The 20,136-nt window shown below is 44.8% G+C and overlaps 1 protein-coding gene across 1 annotated transcript in view; it reads right to left on the bottom strand.

Annotated features, from left to right (window-relative positions):
* Window positions 1–19,729, bottom strand: part of BRINP1 (BMP/retinoic acid inducible neural specific 1) — a 32,602-nt gene extending 12,873 nt beyond the window's left edge. Inside the window, 4 exon segments of the mRNA XM_032233216.1 lie at window positions 3,976–4,081; window positions 8,193–8,362; window positions 17,138–17,328; window positions 19,716–19,729. Of these exon segments, the coding sequence (XP_032089107.1) occupies window positions 3,976–4,081; window positions 8,193–8,362; window positions 17,138–17,328; window positions 19,716–19,729 (481 nt within the window).
* Between the last annotated feature and the right edge of the window lie 407 nt (window positions 19,730–20,136).

The following is a 20,136-nucleotide window of genomic DNA, read 5'->3' as shown; positions in this document are numbered from 1 at the left end:
TGCTCTTCTCTGATCTTCTTCCAAAACCTCAACATCTTTCTTTGCAAAGTTGGTGACCAAAAACAATGGCGATCAGAATTTCCATCACTAAGCAAGGAGGCTGTTCAGCACGTCAGGCCCGATTTTAGGACATTTTTTTCAGCAGCGTTGATACGCGAATCACTGAAGCTGTTCAGGGAACAATGCAACCCTTGAGAGAATTCAGATTCCTTCACGCTTGTTGTCATCAGGCTGGGAAGGTTGCAAAATCACAATTATATGACCTCGGGACACTGTGATTGTTGAAAATACACGCAAGTTACCAAATCTCCAATTTCAGTCACTTGCTTGTAGGGATGGCTGCAACCATTGTGTTTTCAAGGACCAGCTGTAAGTCCTCATTTTTGAGTGCCGCTGTAACTTCACTTGGTTGTTATATGATGTCAGGGTTTCAGGTAACACCCCAACAAAAGAAGACTTCAAGGCCTAGAGTTCCTCAAAATTCCATTTTATTAGAGGTGACATATTGGCACACCTGGGAAAACCCGAATCTGAAAATGTCAGAGTTTGTTGCATCAATTCAAATCTAGAAAGCACAGACAGATAACTGATTCTGAGCTGGATTCATTAACTTCTTTATATACATAAGATGAATAAATGTACAATACCAACAAGTGATTCTTCCAAGGAAACACAAGGCAGGAGAGTTACAGGCAAACACAATTAGCTTCCTTTCAGCAGACAAGCCCAGGCAGGCTGCTAGTTTACTTCTCACAGCAGCAGACTGCTTAAGTTTCTGTTTCAATTCTCTGCACAGAGTCAGATCTGTTTAAGCTCCCATTGGCTGACTTAGTTGCTTTGCCTATTCGTTGGCTGACCTTGTTCCCTGGCTGACCACTCAGTCCCCATTGGCTGATCTATTCCAGTCCATGAATATTCATACGCTGACAGAATGGCTCCAGGTTTTCCCCACCCAAATGGAAGTCCAAACCCACATGTCAATCACATGGCTCAATCAGGCACCATCCCAACTGGAGATGCCTCCCAGTCACGCCACTCCAGGTGCAGGACAAGATGTCCTTCACTCTCTGAGAAACGAATGTTATTTTGACTATATATCTCCCATCCCCCCCCCTCCATTTTCCCACAGCAGTAAATGTGGCAAAACCCGCCATCCTGGGCCCAACATTTGGGAAGCTCTGCCTGTCACAAGCCAGGACAAAGGGTGATTGATGGAGGAGTAACACCTCCTTAAAAAACCTTGGTCCAGTTGGCCCAGCTGGGAGCACATCGTAAGGGCCCCTTCCCAGGGTTACGGGAGAAGACGCTCAACAGGTTTGAAGGCGGAAGAAGGCTCTACGCCCCAATGGCAGATCAAGCGGCAGAACCATCTTCTAGCGGAAGGGAAACTCTAGTTACAAACCTCCACTGCCTTGTGGCTACATCCATTACTGGAAAAGGCTTCCGGAGTCAACCTCCAGGCAAAATCCGGAGCTGGAGTCCCGGAAACAGTTCATGACTGTGTACAACCAGGTTCTGGTAACTCCTACAATGCTGCTGAATGGCTCTGCCATTCCATTGGACTATTTCAGCCACGTGGAGATGGGAGGATCTGCTGCTTGGGTAACAGTCTATCCTCCATATTAATCTACCCAGGGCTCGTTCTCTGGAGAGGACACTCCAGCTTTGACCACTTCCCAGAGCACAACAGCACCGTCTTTGGAGACTGAAGGATGCCAATGCCAAATGTGGCCCAATGAAAAAGATGGCTTCCAGGCCTGACAAACAGATTGTTTTAATGTCAGGGTTACCTGTAATGTCTAACTTTTCCATGGATTGCTTTGCTTTTGAAACAAGTTGGAGGTTTGCGCTATCATGTTATTTCGATTGTTTCGATATATTGATTTAATAACAGGCTCAGGAACCTCAGGAAAGCATTAGAGGCAAGACACAAGCAAACAAACAAAAATGAAAAAAAAGAGGATTTCTCATGCACAGATGTGAGGATTTAGCATCCCACAGGGAGCTTGTGACTAAACATGTCTGGAGGAAAGTTTGCATCGAGAACATTAAATAGGAAAGACAAAGAATCTCATGTGCCATGCTAAATTTCACGCCTTTTTCAGCTCAGTAAGACCAGAGCCACATCTTAGAGGCAAGATTTGACTGTGAATAATTTGAAAGGCCCTGGTGCTTTCTGAGCTTGGTTGTTTTCTTGCAGACCTTTCATTACCCAACTAGGTAACATCATCAGTGCCAGAAGGGAGTGGAAGTTGCAGAATGAAGGAGGCGGAGAAAGGGAGGAAGAGGAGGAGGAGGACGAGGACTGGAGGTTTCTTAGTGCTCTCTGAGCTTGCTTGTTTTCTTGCAGATGTTTCATTACCCAACATCATCATTGCTAGAAGAAGTAGTGAGGAGGAGAGGAGGAGGAGGAGGAGGAGGAGGAAAGGAAGAGAAGGGGAAGGAGGAGAAGAAGGACTGGGGATGTCTGCTTTATTAAATTGGAACTTTAAGGATCATTTTGCCTTGGACTCTGATTTAATTCTACATGATACTTGGAACGCTGACATTGAGCTAGCTTGTTTTCTTACAGATGTTTCATTACCCAACATCATCATTGCTAGAAGAAGGAGTGAGGAGGAAGGAGGAGGAGGAGGAGGAGGAGGAGGAGGAGAAGGAGGAAGAGAAGGGGAAGGAAGAAGAAGGACTGTAGGATGTCTGCTTTATTAAATTGGAACTTTAAGGATCGTTTTGCCTTGGACTCTGGTTTAATTCTACATGATACTGGAACGCTGACATTGAGCTAGCTTGTTTTCTTGCAGATGTTTCATTACCCAACATCATCATTGCTAGAAGAAGTAGTGAGGAGGAGGAGGAGGAGGAGGAGGAGGAGGAGGGGAGGAAGGAGGAGGAGAATAATAGTGGAAGGAGAGAAGAAGGACTGTAGGATGTCTGCTTTATTAAATTGGAACTTTAAGGATCATTTTGCCTTGGACTCTGATTTAATTCTACATGATACTTGGAACGCTGACATTGAGCTAGCTTGTTCTCGCAGATGTTTCATTACCCAACATCATCATTGCTAGAAGAAGTAGTGAGGAGGAGGGGAGGAGAAGGAGGAAGAGAAGGGGAAGGAGGAGAAGAAGGACTGTAGGATGTCTGCTTTATTAAATTGGAACTTTAAGGATCGTTTTGCCTTGGACTCTGATTTAATCTACATGATACTTGGAACGCTGACATTGAGCTAGCTTGTTTTCTTACAGATGTTTCATGACCCAACTAGGTAACATCATCAATGCTAGAAGGGAGTGGGGTTTGCAGAATGGAGGAAGAGGAGAAAAAGCGAGGAGGAGAAAGGGAGGAAGAGGAGAAAAGGAGGAAGAGGAGGAGGCTGTGGGTTTCTTGATGCTCTCTGAGAAAGCTCGGTGGCTTTCTTGCCGACGTTTCATAACCCAATGAGATAACATCATCAGTGCTAAAAGGGAGTGGGGTTTGTTCTCTTGCTGCAGGAAAGCAACCAAGCTCAGAAGCACCACAGGGACCCTTCATTTCAACCATGAGCTAAAAATATTCTCCTTTATTGTAAATAAACACCAAGCAAAATCCAAGAGCAATGATGTCCCAGCACAGCTTTCTCCAAAGGCAACTGGACTTCCTTTTTTTAAATTTCCCTTGAAATTTTTTTTGCTTCTTATCCAAGAAATTCATGAATTGAAGAAGCTTCTGGGATGAGGAGCGAAATGTTTTCAAGGGAAGAAAAACCAAGAAACTTGGCTGCCTTTTGCAAAAGCACTGTGGGATAATTGCGACTTGGATGATTTGAGAATCTCAGTAGACATGAAAGAAAGATGCCAGCCAAAGATAAAGCCCCCCGTATCTCACCTGGATCCAGTTCCTTGAAACTTGTAAAGGACAGAGATGTTAAGAGAGTGAAGAGAGACCATTCCCACCAACTCTGGGGCAGTTGTGCCTTTGGTTCCCCTTTTTCCCCCTTACCTTGGAGATGGAGTTTGCTCTCCATGCTTTGCAGAAGGACTGAACTCACAGAGTCCAGATTGTCATAACTGTTGCAGCCCAGAGGACCTGTCCGTGTTTCAGTGACCTGGGGAACATCAAAAGAAAAGAAATCATAGCAGCTGTCCCTGTTCTGACTGAGGCTTCCTGAGAGCTTCCTGGTCCTGGCAAAACAATACCTTTTATTCATTGACTGGGAATTCTGTTCATTCACAACCCTGCAAAGTCTTTCAAGGGAGGATTTACAGTCACAGACCTTATCTGGCTTGGAGAGCTGACACGCCGATATTGGCAAAACGTGGCAAGGAGTCTCAGAGGGTCACAAACCAATGAAGTGAACGAATGGTCTCCTGCAAACTCCACTCCCCTTTCGCTCCTCTTTTATTTCCTCTGGGAGGGGCCATGCATCATCCACTTGTGGCCTTACTCCCAAGTCGACCCCTGTTCCTTAGCTGTTCCCTTCATCTGGAAACTCTGCACCTGTGCATACTGGGCACAGGCTCCATCTGTTCTTCTGCCTCACTGATGTCTGACTCCGAAGGCAGCTGATAACTGTCAGACAGCACGACCCCTCTCTTGCCTCTGACACAGAGCCCTCATCCGAGACGTCCCCCCAGACATCAGGCCCAGGTTCCTCCCCAACCTCCTCACTGCCCGACTCTGCTGCCAGCTCCATTGGCTGCTGGGTGCCACGACAGTCCCATTGTACAGTGGGCTGAGCAGCAAGCGAGCCACTTCGGTCAAGCATGGACAGAACGGAACCAAAACCCAAGAAGGCCAAGGCGTGGATTGGAAGGTGGGCAACAGATCAAAAGGATTAGCTGCAGACTTAAAAAGGGATAGGTATGTGTACTCTTAACAGAATAACAGAGTTGGAAGGGACCTTGGAAGTCTTCTAGTCCAACCCCTGCTCATGCAGGAAACTCAATACCATTCCAGACAAATGGTTGCCCAATCTCTTCTTAAAAACATCCAGTGTTGGGGCACTCAACACTTCTTGTGGCAAGTCGTTCCACTGATTAATGGTTCTCACTGATAGATAATTTCCTAATTCCAGAGTTGCTTCTGTCCTTGATTATTTATTTTGTTTCTTTTTCCTCCTTCTGGTAGTTTGGAGAATAGGTTGACCCCCTCTTCTTTGTGGAAGCCCCTGAGATATGACAACATGGCTATTATGCTATCCCTACTCTTCTCTGAAGCTTCTTCAGTTCTTCAGCACCTTTGGGGCAACCATGGCCTTGATGGTTGAGAATCTCCATAAATGGTGGACTATAAGTTCTAACCCCCCTCTCTCTCCCCCCTCCTCCCTCCTCCTCCTCTTCATCTTTCTCCCTCTCATCTCTCCCTCTCTCTTCTCTCTCTCTTCCCTCTTCCCCTTCCCCTCTCCCTCTCTCTCCCCCTCTCTTCCCCTCTTTCTCTCTCTCCATTCTCCCTCTTTCTTTTTCTCCCTCTCTCTCTTGCTCTCCCTTTCTCTCTTTTCTCTCTTCCCCCTTCTCTCTCCCACGCTCTCTCTTCTTTCTCTATGTCTCTCTCCCTCTCTTCTCTTTTCCTCTCTCTCCCCCCTGTCTCCCCCTCTGCCTTTCTCTCTCCATTTCCCCCTGTATTTTGTGCTAGTTTGGCTGAAAGCATTGAAGTTGCGACCATGCTTCTAACCATCATTGTGCTGCTTTTTGAGGCAGTTGGGAAAGGTACATTCTGAGCAGAATAACTTGTAGAAAGTAGATCAAAGGGACATGTCTATTTTCAAACCTTGCACATCAACCATTGAAATGCACCCAACTCCCCTCTTCCCAAACCTCGGATGCTTTCAGCACACCTCCCTGGCACCTTCAAGCGCTCTCGGGCTCAGAAATAAAAAATCCTGATCTCCGATATGATGACAAAGGCCATCCCTTTATGGAAACTCTCTTCCATCCACTCTTTTGTAGGTCAATTGCTAAGGAGCTCCAATAGTTTTCCCTCCTCTTTGCCAGTGCAACTAAGATTACTTTGAAGCTCTTGAAGGACCTTTTGCCCTGGCCATTATCCCATCCTGTGAACTGTGTTACCAAGCACTTCTGAGGTTTTTGACTAGGTGCACAGTGCTTTCCCTTCACTCACACGCCAGAAAGCCACTTAGCTGACTTCTGAGCAGGTCTGCAGGAGAAACGGATTGTCAAGAATGAAGGAGGCCTTTAATTCTCAACTGATGAGAAGTGAAACAGCTTCTCCTCCTCCTTCATCTTCTCCCCCTCCTCCTCTTTCTTCTCCTTCTCCTCCTCTTCTTCTTCTTCTCCTCCTCCTCCTCCTCTTCCCCCTCCTCCTCTTTCTCCTTCTCCTTCTCCTCCTCTTCTTTCTTTCTTCTCCTCTTCTTCTTCTTCTCCTCCTCCTCCTCCTCCTCCTCCTCCCACTCCCCCCCCTCCCCCTCCTCCCCCTCCACCACCACACCACCACCACCTCCTCCTCCTCCTCCTCCTCCTCCTCCTCCTCTCCTCCTCCTCCTCCTCCTCCTCCTCCTCCTCCTCCTCTTCTTCTTCTTCTTCTTCTTCTTCTTCTCTTCTTCTTCTTCTTCTTCTTCTTGCAACTGGGCTTTGTTTTTCCTTAAAGATGTTTTGCTTCTCATCCAAGAAACGTCTTCAGGTTCTGATGGAGGTTCTGAAGTCAGAACCAAAGGACCTTCTTGGGTGAGAAGTGAACCGTCTTCAAGGAAAATCCAGTTGCCTTCTGAAGAACTGAAAAAGCTTGTTGCCTTGCCTTCTGGTGCTTTGGAAAAGAAGTTGACCTCCTAGTCTTTGGGGCAGCCCCTCAAATACAGAACTCCTGCTATCATGTCACCCCTTCTTTTCTCTGGACTAGCCATACCCAATTCCTGCAACTTGGACACTATCAGGCACACCTCCGGGAGAAAAAAAATTCAGAATATGTTCTCAGGCTTTCTGCTAAGACCACTTAGAAGGTCAACCAGAACATCTAGACTTTATGTAGGTGTTGAGTGGAGGGGAGACAAATTAGGCACTGACATCAGGGTGGAAAGAGTGGTGCTGTGGCCTAGAGGGGGAGCTCTCGCCTCACAAGCAGGAAGCTATGAGTTCGATCCTAGGTAGAGGCAGATATTTCTCTTTCTGGGCACAATGAGAGAATATAATCTGCTGAACAAAACTCTGCAATGGTGACAAGAAAGGCATCTGGCCAGTAAATACTCTGCTAGCTCCATTCAGTTGTCGAGACGCCACCCAACAAGGGATTACGGGGTCCTTAAAAAAAGATGATTGGACAACCCTTTGTCCAGCATAGGATTTCTTGCTTGAGCAGATGGTTGGACTAGAAGACCTCTAAGGTCTCTTCCAACTCTATTATTCTGTTATCTTTCTTATACCTGTGACACGTGCATATTTACACATTATAAACTCTTCGAGATATAAGGCACATACGTACATACATACATATGTACCGTATTTTTCGGAGGATAAGACATGCCATCTTATAAGACGCACCAAGCTTTTGAAGAGGCAAATTTTTTAAAAAAGTTTTTGAACTCTGCAGACCTCCCAAAAATGGCCCGTGGTTTTTTTTTAAAGGGCATGAATAGCCTTTAGGAGGCTTATAGAGTGCTCCGGGGGGGGGGGGGGTGAGCCTCCCAAAAACGAACAGAAAATGGTCCATTTTTTGAGAAAATGAGCCTGTTTTTTGTAAAAAAAAAAGTGGGGGCATGGATAGCCTTTAGGAGGCTTATAATGCACTCCTGGGAGCTGGAGGGGGCAAAATTGAGCACAAAGCGCCCCATTTTTCACTTATTTCTGCCATCCCAACCCCTAGGAGCACTCTGCAAGGCTCCTAAAGGCTATGCACGCCATTTTGGTGAAGAGGGCGGGGTTTCGGGAAGCAAAAAATGCTGTATTCAATGTATAAGATGCATCCAGATTTTCAGCCTCTTTTTTTGGAGAAAAAAGTGTGTTTTATACTCCGAAAAATATATGCTGGACAAAACTCCACATTGGCAACAGGAAGGGCATCTGGCCAGTAAATACTCTGTTAGCTCCATTCTGTTGCCCAGACTTCATCCCACAAGGGATTATGGGCGGTCATTAAAAGGTGAAAGATCAGGGTGGTGGAAGCAAAATTTGAATAAAAGAAAAAGAAAAGGAGATCAACCTTCTGGGAAGGATCCCGCACTCATTTTGCTCAAATCAAACTAACTACGTTTGTAAACGAAGCTCTACCTTGATTGCTCCCGTGGAGATCTGGATCTCGTGGAGGCGTCTCATGGTTCCATCCCGGTCCACAAAATACGAAGAGGCAAGCTGGTGAAGGGACTCAACACTTTGGGTGGCATTGCCTGATTTCCGGTCAAGTCGGTTTTTGTCCATGTACATGGTCAGCGCTTCCTCTCCTGGCAAGGCACCAAAAAAAAAGAGATGGAAACAGGAGGCAGAAAGGAAGAGAAGGAAGGAAGGACGGAGGGAAACAAGGGAGAGAAGGAAGGAAAGAAAAAGGAAGGAAGGATGGGAGGAGATCAGAGTCAAATTGCTGCTGGTGCCAACAGATTGTTCTCACCAAGGCTTCCCCAAAAAGCTCGAAGCAGATTCTTGGTCCCGACAGAACCCCTTTTGTTAAACGAATGTGGAATTCCTCTCATTCTCATTCAGCAAAGGCCTGGCAGACAGTTTTTCATAGAAGCATTTATGACCACAGACCTTATTTATCTTGGAAAGCGGCCATGTAAATATTTTCCCAATGAGATGCTGTGCAAGGAAAGGCTGGGCACAGAGTCTCTGAGATTCACAGACAGATCTTCACACTCCTGAAACTAATCTAACGGCCGAACGAATAGCAATAGCAGTTAGACTTATATACCGCTTCATAGGGCTTTCAGCCCTCTCTAAGCGGTTTACAGACTCAGCATATCACCCCCACAGGGTCCTCATTTCACCCACCTCGGAAGGCTGGAAGGCTAAGTCAACCTTGAGCCGGTGAGATTAGAACCGCTGAACTGCAGATAACAGTCAGCTGAAGTGGCCTGCAGTACTGCACTCTAACCACTGCACCACCTCGGCTCATTGAATTGTTTCCTGCAAAAGCCCCCCCCCTTTCGTTCCTCTTTTATTTCCTTTGGGAGGGGTCCCTTGTCCACCTGTGGCTTTACTCCCACGTCGACCCTGATTTCTGAGTTCTTTTGTTCTGGCAGTTCTGCGCATGCACACACTGGGAACAGGCTCCAGCTGTTCCTCTGCCTCACTGATGTCTAGCTCCATAGGCACCTGATCACTGCCAGACGGCTCTGGCCCCGTCTCTGCCTCCGGCGCAGAGCCCTCCAGGGGCTCCTCCCCAACCTCCTCCCTATCTGACTCTGCTGCCAGCTCTCCTGTCCGCCGGCGGGGCAACAACGCAGATAAAAACAAATATACAATCGATGTTTGGATTTGAGCTGCGAGCCATTTTACACTTCAACGTCACGTCAAGCCATGCCATCAAGAGTTTTTTTACTTTCACACCAGAAGACCTCAAGGCTGATGCATCTTCTCTGCCAGTGATGATATTTCCTCGAAACCCCTCAAATCCCTTCCATCCTCCAAGAAACCAAGCTAACAAGCATTGCCAAATCTAAAAATCAGGCCGAGAGGCGTAAATACCTTGGCGCACGTCTCCCCCCTCCCTCCCTCACCTGCATCTCTGTTCCATTCTCCATCCTTCTGCCTCGCACCTCTGGCCGTTAAGTTAAACCCCCAAAACGAAGAAATAAAGGGGCGACCCACAGGCAGGTAAGCACGAAGAGCTATCTCTTTCAAAGGGAGGGGATCATTCGACATTTCCAACCCAAGAAGGCGCCGAATGTAATTTTTCACAGGATTCATTTGGAACGGATTCAGCGAGGTTGTTCAATTAGGGCATTTAGCATAGCCAGTGCCAAAAACCGTGGGGGTAAAAAAATAAAATAAAATAAATCTTCTGTTGGTCTAACACTCCGGTCATTAGGGGATAATTAATTTCATGCTTTGACACGGAACGGCAATTGCAAAGCTAGCAGTGGTAGAAGCGAGGGCTTTTATTTCCCCCCTTTAAAATACTTGTAGAAGTAGGACAATCAATAGATAGATTGAGAGGGAAGGAGGGAGGGAGAGAGGAGAGAAATAGGCTGCCCTATTTCAGCAAGTTTGTGCTGTGTGTGTTGTGTGTGTGTGTGTGTGTGTGTGTAGATAACACCACACACACTCACCCACACGCCACGCCATGGTGAGCAGGGACTTCACCTGAGAATGAAACTTTTTTTTCTCCTTTTATTCCTGCCATGATTAGATAGCTTTATTCTTCCTTTATTTTATTTTTTTTAAATATAATTCTATAATGACATATTGCCGAATGGTTTCAGCCATAAAAAACACTAAGCATGGCAACTGTAAATTAAAGAAAGAGAGAGAGAGAGAGAAAATTAAATAATAATAATACCCATGGGGGAGCAATTCCCCATAAAGGTAGTCCTCAACTTACACAGTTCATTTACGACAGGACTGAAAAAAGGGACTCATGACCATGAAGTGGGGTAGGGTTTCCTGCCTAGGCAGGGGGGTTAGACTAGAAGACCTCCAAGGTCCCTTCCAACTCTGTTATTCTATTCTATTCTTCGTTTCCACTTTCTATATTCTATTCTATTCTATTCTATTCTTCCACTCTACTTTACCTACTCTATTCTCTATATTCTTTTCTATTCTATTGTTCTATATTCTATTCCATTCTATATTCTATTCTATATTCTATTCTATTCTAATTCCATTCCATTCTATTCTATTCTATATTCTATGTCTATTTTATTCGTTATTCCATTGTCTATTCTACTCTACTCCTATTCTATTCTATTCCATGTCCATTCCACTCCACCTCTATATTCTATTCTATTTTCTATATTCCATTCCATTCCATATTCTATTCTATTCTATTCTATTCTATTCTTCATTCCACTTTCTATATTCTATTCTATTCTTCCACTCTACTTTACCCTACTCTATTCCCTATATTCTTTTCTATTCTATTTTCTATATTCTATTCCATTCTATATTCTAGTCTAAATTCTATTCTATTCTATTCTATTCTATTCTATTCTATTCTATTTTTTCTTTCACTCCTATTCTATTCTATTCTATTCCACTCCACTCCACTCTCTATATTCTATTCTATTTTCTATATTCCATTCCATTCCATTGTCTTTTCTATGTTTATTCTATTTTCTATATTCCATTCCATTTTCTATTCTATTCTATTTTATTCTACTTTCTATATTCTATTCTATTTATTATTTATTTCATACTCTACTCTATTAAAAGTGAGTGACCCCACATCCCTTGTAGCACTGATGAAGTTACCTAGTTGGGTCATGAAACATCTGCAAGGAAAACCATCCAAGCTCAGAGAGCACCAAGGACCACCTCATTGCAACCCTGAGGTATAAGGATTCCCCTTTATTACAGGCTCCTTGGAATCACCCTGTTTTAACAACCTTCCTAAATAGATTGGGGTGGCAGCCCCCTACTTCTAGAGGGAGGCTGATGGTGATTATGTTACTGCTATTGTTTCTGTGCAAATCAGGCAAAAACCCAGTTGAATGGACAATTTAATAACGGCACGCATTACCGCAACGCGTTAAGATACGCCCAGCCGCGAGCTAAAATTAAAACTCTCAATACAATTCCGCCAAAACTCTTTGAGTACCAAGGGAGAGTGCCAAATGTTCGCTTTGGCAACGAATCACGGGGAGGCTGGAACCGTGCGAATGAGAAAGTTAAACAGTGGAGAACCGGGTGTTAAAACGACGGCGCTTTTCCCCGACACCATTTGCAAAAAAGCAACTTGAGTCGAATGAGCGAAAACATTGCCTGGAAATAAAAGCCAGCTACAGCAATCAAGGAGGGTTAATAGCTTTTCCACTGCATTATTGAAGTCCTAATTCTCATTTATTAAAACATTCAAGTCATCTTGCCTTCGGTGTATTCCATGCAAAGTAGCTCTCCGCGAGATGCTTCTCGCCAAACCTCCAAATTAGCAGGAGGAATGGAGTAGTATCTTTAGAATAGTAACTAAGAACCGAGAGGCCTTTTAGTGGCCGTGGGATTAAAACTGGAGGGTTGGATGGGCCACGGCAAAGGAGGCTTTCCCAATCCCACTGGGGTGTTTCCTGTCCTTTTAAGCCCGGCCACCATTGCTCGACCCACTTCCATGAGAGGCCAGGAGCAGCTTTGCAGAGCGTTCTCACTAGCTGCTAGTTAAATTGGCAGGAACAGTTGGGGGTACGTGGTAGTAGAAATCACCAAGGGCTTGGGAGAAGGCATTGGAGGTATTTAGAGATCTTTGGCTGTGAATATCAAAATAGGCCCAGATAGAGGGAGGGAGGAGGGGAGAGACCTGTTGATAGATAAATGATAGACAGAACAGATAGATAGTTCACATAAATAATTGATAGATGCATGGATGGATGGATGGAGTGGATAGACAGATAAATGGATGGATGGATGGATGGATGGATGGATGGATGGATGGATAAATAGATAGATAGATAGATAGATAGATAGATAGATAGACAGACAGACAGACAGACAGACAGACAGACAGCTATTGTAGATAGATACAGATATTGTAGATAGACGGAGGAGAGAGAGAGAGAGAGAGAGAGATGAATGGATGGATGATATGATAGAGATAGATTAGATAGATAGATAGATAGATAGATAGATAGATAGATAGATAGATAGATAGACAGACAGACAGACAGACAGACAGACAGACAGAGACAGACAGACAGACAGATATGGATGGATGATTAGATAGATCGATAGATCGATAGACAGACAGACATATTGTAGATAGATGGAGAGAGAGATACTGTAAAGATAGATAGTATAGACAGATGGATAGATAGATAGATATCTGATAGATAGATATGGATGGATGGATAATATGATAGAGATAGATAGATAGATAGATAGATGATAGATAGATAGATAGATAGATGGATGGATGGATGGATGGATGGATGGATGGATGGATGGATAGATAGATAGATAGATAGATATGGATGGATGGATGGTGATTTGAGTATGATATGATAGAGAGATAGAGAGAGAGATAGAGACAGACAGGTAGCTAGCTGTAGATAGATAGATGCAAGATATTGTAGATGGAAGAGAGATATACTGGAGAGAGAGAGACAGACGAGAGAGACAGAGACAGAGACAGAGATACTAGTAGATAGATAGAGTACAGATATTGTAGATAGTTCGAGAATGATACTGTAGAGATAAATGATAGATAGATAGATAGATAGATAGATAGATAGATAGATAGATAGATAGATAGATAGATAGAAGATAGATAGAAGATAGATAGATAGATAGATAGATAGATAGATAGATAATGATGAAGATAGATAGATACAGAGGTAGATAGATAGATACAGAGATAGAGGCAAAAAACAGAGAAGGAGAGAGAGAGAAGGAAGAAGGGAGAGCTGGCTTGGTCTGCAGCTACCACCACAGACATATATGTCTTCCTTCCTGCTTCCAATAAAGCATCTTAAACAGCTTTGTCGTTTCTGCGAAGCTCCTGCTATAAACAAGTTGCCTTACAGGCTTGAGCGTCTGATGCACTGAGAATTATCATCATCGCTTCCTTTGGATTCCCACAAATGGTCCTCGGGGGTATTCTAGGATCCCACCGGTGCTGAGCAAACGGCCAATGATTTCCAAATGGGTTACTTTTGTGCTTAATTTTAAGGCGTCCTTGCAAGTCCTCGTCTCTGAGATCAGCTGAGTCTCTTGAGTTGAGGCTGCTGGAGCGGCTCTGGGATGGGACCGAGACAGGAAAACACTCTCATTCATGAACAATACATGCTCTCGGGGAGCGTCTTCCACTTTTACTGCTGTCAAGAGAAATTTTTCTTCCAGCATTATTCTCCTGGCAGCTTTCCCCCCTGCATCAGGCGTCCTCGCTCGCTCTCCCTTCCATGCCTGCGCATATTTTAAAGCGGAGCGTCGTAAAAAGAAGGAGCGCGGAGGGGGAAAAAAAGCACAGGATGAATAATTTACCAGCGGACCCGGGCGAAATTAAAAATATATTTCATGGTTCCAAAGGTCGGCATGATTTGGAAAGGCCAGGGACAAGCCAGCCCAGGTGATGGGAAGGAATGAAAAGAGAGATAAACAAAACCCAAATTATGACTCGCTATCTCAACGCTCTCCCCTCTGCCCCTTTGTTCAAAACGGTGCCTCGTTTTGTGGATTTAACTCACAGTTAAAGAAGGTACATGTCACAATCTTAATAAGTAAAACTGTGAATAGAGTTCTGGAATTGCCAGAACCTGAAACACAAAGGGATCCCTTGTTCCTCATTTATTTGCTGAACTAAAGCAACTTTTGGGGGGTCCTTGGAGCTCTCTGAGCTTGGTTGTTTTCTTGTAGACATCTCATGACCCATTTGGGGGAACATTATCAGTGTTACGGGGAGGTTGGGAGAAGGAGGAGGAGGAAGAAGAAGAAAATTAGAATTAGAAGAAGAGGAGGAGGAGGAGGAGAAAGAAGAATTAGAATCAGAAGAGGAGGAGGAACAAGAAGAGGAGGAGGAAGAAGAATTAGAACAAGAAAAGGAGCAGGAGGAAGAGAAAAGAAGGAGAAGAAGAAGAGGAGGAAGAAGAAGAAATTAGAATTAGGGAGGAGGAGAAGAAGAGGAGGAGGAGGAGGGATAAGAAGAGAGAAGGAGGGAGGAGGAGGAGGGGAGGAGGAGGAAAGAAGAGGAAGAGGAGGAAGAAGAATTAAGAAGAAGAGGAGGAGGAGGAGGAGGAAGAGAAGAAGGAGAAGAAGAGGAGGAGAAAGAAGAATTAGAATCAGAAGAGGAGGAGGAGGAGGAAGTACTGGTTGCTAGTGTTCTTTGACCTTGGTATTTCCTTGCAGACATTTCATAACCCAGCTACGTAACCTCTTCAGTGCTGCAAAGGAGGAGGAGGAGAGGGAGGAGAAGGATTGTGGGCTCCTTGGTGCTCTATGAGCTTGACTGTTTCCTTGCAAACACTCCGAGAAAAATAAGAAAAAATCAGCATTAATCCATCGATGAGGAGAGCTAAGATGCATTCCAGCCATGTTTGAGACCACAAAAATGCTGTACTCTTCTGTTGTTCTCGCCACCCGTCCTCGGGGGGTTAAAAACACCTCCTCCCAAATAACTTTGGGAGACTTTGTGATGTATGAACTGAAATCTGGGTTCATGTTATTTCCACGGCAAAATGTATTTGCCGAACCCGTTGAAACAGATTTACTGACCCTGTTTCAATTAGCTTCTCCTGCTCTACCACTTTCTACTTCCATTTTTCAACCAACGGTGTGTGACCAAACCAGACTTTTGAATGATGTGGTCTGGAATATTTAAAAAAAAAAAAATAGAGAGAGGGAGACCAGGTCAAGAAACTAACAAGGTATGTTTCCAAGGAAAAGCAGTTCATTTGGTAGAAAATTAATTAAAACTAGCAAACCGTCAACCTCTTGGGTTAAGACTTCGGAGATATTTCCGTAACGATTCCTCAATCTGTTTCAATGATAGCGGAAGCTTTTAAGGTACTGGAGAAAGTTTAATAAATAAATACATTAATCAGGAAGGTATTGAGGCCGTCCTCAACATGCGACCAAACTGACCACAACTTTTACATTGCTAGGTTCCCTCATATTCCTGACTCTAGGGGGCGGTGCTCATCTCCGTTTCAAAGCTGAAGAGCCAGCGCTGTCCAAAGACTCTCCGTGGTCATGTGGCCAGCATGACTCAATGCCCGAAGGTGCACGGAACGCTGTTCCCTTCCCACCAAAGGTGGTTCCTATTTTCTACTTGCATTTTTGACCTGCTTTTTTCATGTGCTTTCGAACTGCTAGGTTTGGCAGAAGCTGGGACAAGGAACGGGAGCTCACTCTGTTACGCGGCGCTAGGGATTCGAACTGCCTAAACTGCCGACCTTTTCTGATCGACAAGCTCAGCGTCTTAGCCACTCAGCCACCACGTCACGTTGCTAAGTGAGAAATGGGTTAAGTGAATTTTTGGCTCGTTTCACCAGATAAAATGTTATGTGAATTGCCGCCGTTGTTAAATTGGTAACATGGTTGTTAAGTGAATCCAGTGTCCAAATGCATGTCAGCTGGTCATAAAATGGGATCACAAGATGCTGCAACCCGTCGTATGGAATTCCATATTCCATATTCTATTCTATTCTAGTCTATTTTCCCTTCCATATTCTATTCTACTCTACTCTACTGTATCCCTTCCGTATTCTATTCTATTCTATAGCAATAGCAGTAGACTTATATACCACTTCACAGGGCTTTCAGCCCTCTCTAAGCGGTTTACAGAGAGTCAGCATATTGCCCCCAACAATCCGGGTCCTCATTTTACCCACCTCGGAAGGATGGAAGGCTGAGTCAACCCTGAGCCGGTGAGATTTGAACCACTGAACTGCTGATCTAGCAGTAGCCTGCAGTGCTGCATTTAACCACTGCGCCACCTCTATTCTATTCTATTCTATTCTATTCTATTCTATTCTATTATTTTCCCTTCCATATTCTATTCTATTCTATTCTATTCTATTATTTTCCTTTCCATATTCTATTCTATTCTATTCTATTCTATTCTATTCTATTCTATTCTATTCTATTCTATTCTATTCTATTCTATTCTATTCTATTCTATTCTTTTCCCTTCCATATTCTACTATTTTCCCTTCCATATTCTATTCTATTCTATTCTAGTCTATTCTATTATTTTCCTTTCCATATTCTATTCTATTCTAATTTTCTATTCCATTCCATTGCCATAGTGGCACGGTGGTCAGAATGCAGTATTGTAGGCAAACTCTGCCCACTGCCAGGTGTTCAATCCTGACCGACTCAAGGTTGACCCATCCTTCCAAAGTTATTAAAACAGGGACCCAGATTGTTGGGGGCAAGAGGCTGACTCTGTACACCGCTTAGAGAGGGCTGTGAAGCGGTATATAAGTCTAAGTGCTATTGAATGCTATTGCTACTAGACAAGGCAGTTGTGGCGTGAGGACTACCTGTATTTCTAACACAAAGGTCAAAGTGAACCCAGGTCGAAAAGTCACCCGTCACACCCGAGCCCTGAAAGAGGAGCAGAGCCCACTGTCGCTTACCTCCTAAAGTGGCAGAGATGAGGATGTGGGTGCCGTATTTTTTGATGATGGTATCGATGAACTGCTGTGTTGTTGGTCTCCTGCCCAGCAGGCGTACGCTTCTCTGGAATTCAGGCATCAAGGGGACGGGGTTCCGGAGTAAATCCCTCCGTTCAATGGCAGTGTTCCTCACCTTCCAACGGGCAAACTCCCTGGACCACAAGAAAGCAAGACAGACATGGGGTGAGGTTCTGAATCCAGGCGGGTCAACGAGGAGATGGTCAGGAGGGAAGAGCTGGAGAGAAGGAACATTCCCCCAGATGTTCTGAACATTCTACTTCTGGGGTTTTTTGTGGGAAAAGATGAAAGGGAGGAGAGGACGGGAGAAGCAGAATGGAAAAGGAGTAATGTCAGGGTTCCAAATAGCATCCAAAAGTAAATCAGAGTCCAAGGCAAAGTATTGCTCAAGTTCCAATTTATTAAGAGAGCCATGTGAAATCTGAAAGCTTCCCAGTTTTCCCCACCCAATTGAAAGTTTAAGATCTTGCCCCCACACCCACAAGTCCATCCCATGGTCCAATCTCCCACTGCCATGAAGACAGAGTCCACCCATCCAATTCCGGTGAGGTGCAGACAAAGGATGACCTTGGCTTTCTAGAAAGAATGTTGTTATGACTACATAGCATCTCACTCCTTACAGTCCCACCCTCCCATTTCCCACCATAGAAAACTCATAGTAGAATATTAGAAAGTGTGGCAGGTCAAAAGATGGCTGTAGCTGACAAGGAGATGGAAAGAGTGTCACACCTGGAAGCCATCTTTTACATATAGGCCTGCCACATTTTCTACTGTGGGAAACTGGGAGAAAGGGGATTAGGCAGAGTATGAGTGTTATGTAGTCAAAATAACATTCCTTTCTCAGACAGTCAAGGCCACCTTTCCCTGCAGCTGTGATTAGACAGGGAGGCATCTCCAGTTTTGGATGGTACTTGATTGGACCATGTGATGGACCTGTGGGTACTGGGCAGGGAGTTGGACTTGCTTTTGGGTGGGGAAAACCTGGAAACTTTCAGATTTGGGTTTCCCCAGATGTGCCAATAGGACATCTCTAATAAAACGGAATGTTGAGGAATCTCAAGTCTCGGAGTCTTCTTTTGTTTAGGGGTGTTCCTTGGAACCCTGACGTTAACCCAAATCTTCTTTAGAAAGAACTCCGGGGTGCTGTCTGAAGTCCTGAGCCCCAGCTTTGACCCAATCCCAGGTGGCGCAAAGACTCAGGGAAGATGGAGGAAGAAAAGTGACAAAGGAGGACCAGATCTGACATAAATAAGAGGGAAAACCCACATGGTGTTCACGCTAACAACATCCCTGCAAAACCAACTCCTGTATTTCTTCAAATCGCAAGCAAATGATCCTATTGATCAACAATGTCCTCTCGTTTCCCAAAATGTAATGAACTTCCAGGGGGGAAAAAAGAGGAGAATGGTGTCCTGACCTAGGCTTCCCCCGTAGCACAAAGCCGAGTCCTGGTCCTGATAAACCCCTTTTATTGAATTGACCGTGAATTCCTCTCCAGCAAAGTCTTTCCTCGCCCACAGTCCTTCAAGATAGTTTACAATTACTGACCTTGGAGAGTGGCCAGGCTGATATCTTTCAGATGCAGAATGCAGGAATGAACTAACCGTCTCCTTGCAAACTCCACTCCCCTTTCGCTCCTCTTTTATTCCCTATGGGAGGGGCCATTCTCCATCCACCTGTGAACTTACTCCCAAGTTGACCCTTGTTCCTTAGCTGTTCCCTTTGTCAATTTTGCGCTTGCATACTCTGGGAACAGGCTCCAGCTGTTCTTCTGCCTCACTGATCTCTGACCCCGAAGGCAGCTGATAACTGCCAGACGGCGCTGACCCCATCTCTGCCTCTGACACAGAGCCCTCGTCAGAACCTTCCCCAGATTCCAGGACTGGCCCATGTTCCTCCCCAACCTCCTCACCGTCTGACTTGTCTGCCAGCTCTGCTGGCTGCTGGCAAGCCATAACAAGTGGCTGGATTTCCCCTCCCAAGGATCTAGGAATCTCCTGACATCTTCGGAGAAGAAGATCAACAAATGTCCACCTTAAACTTCCCAAGACATGGGCAGTTGAAATATGCATCTTCTCCAGCTTCCAAGATTTTGTAACTTAACCCATTTTTGGGGGGGGTTAAATAAACCTAGTTAATAAGACTAGTGTGAATCTAAGCTTCTGGTGTTGAACAGCTGCTAGAGGGTTGCTTCCTTGAGGAAGGAATCATTTCCTGTTCTCCTTTGAACATTCGTTCCCAGAGGACAACATTCAAATTTATTTATCAGAGCTTTCAAGCTTGCGTTTTATTCCCTGGAAGATTGCGGGAGGGTGTGTGTGTTTTTCTTCTTCGTTGCTCTCTGAGCAAGCCCACTCTCTCACCACCCCGTCCTCCCATTGCCCCTATTTTGGAAAAGGGGTTCATGAGGCTAGCTCCCCCAACCCACCCTGTGGCTGAACTGGGAGATTTGGTAGCCAAGAAAGCTGCAGAATATTAGACAGAAGGTTGTGTGAGGGTCAGACAGGACATCCGTACTTACTCAGCAATTTCCATCCTTTTAAAAACAAACACACACAAAGACAATTTTCTCAATAGCAAATTCTTTTCCATCAGATCAAAGGAAAAGAGCCAGAGGGGAGAAAGAAGAAGGGGGGAGAAAAATACAGAAAGCCATTTTGCTGTGATTCTAGGACTAAGTCACGGGGGGAATGTTTGGCATTCATAAGAAGGAGAAGAAGGCAAAAAAAAAGAGGAAATTGTCCTGCTTTTGAAATGGAGCAAAAAGGCGATAACTATCTATTTCACCCAAAGGCAGAGTTGATTAATGAGCACAAGGCGGAGGAAATACAGATTATTTCCCCCCTCCCTCCCCAAAATAAATAACGGAAGGAGTCACCCGGAGGCAATCCGGATGCTCATTAGCACCAGGCAAGAATAGTGGGAAATTGCTGAGAAGGTTC

Source organism: Thamnophis elegans, chromosome 16, assembly GCF_009769535.1.
Source record: "Thamnophis elegans isolate rThaEle1 chromosome 16, rThaEle1.pri, whole genome shotgun sequence".
Classification (NCBI taxonomy): Eukaryota; Metazoa; Chordata; class Lepidosauria; order Squamata; family Colubridae; genus Thamnophis; species Thamnophis elegans.
The sequence above is the reverse complement of the archived record's forward strand: the minus strand, read 5'-3'. Positions and strand labels throughout refer to the sequence as shown.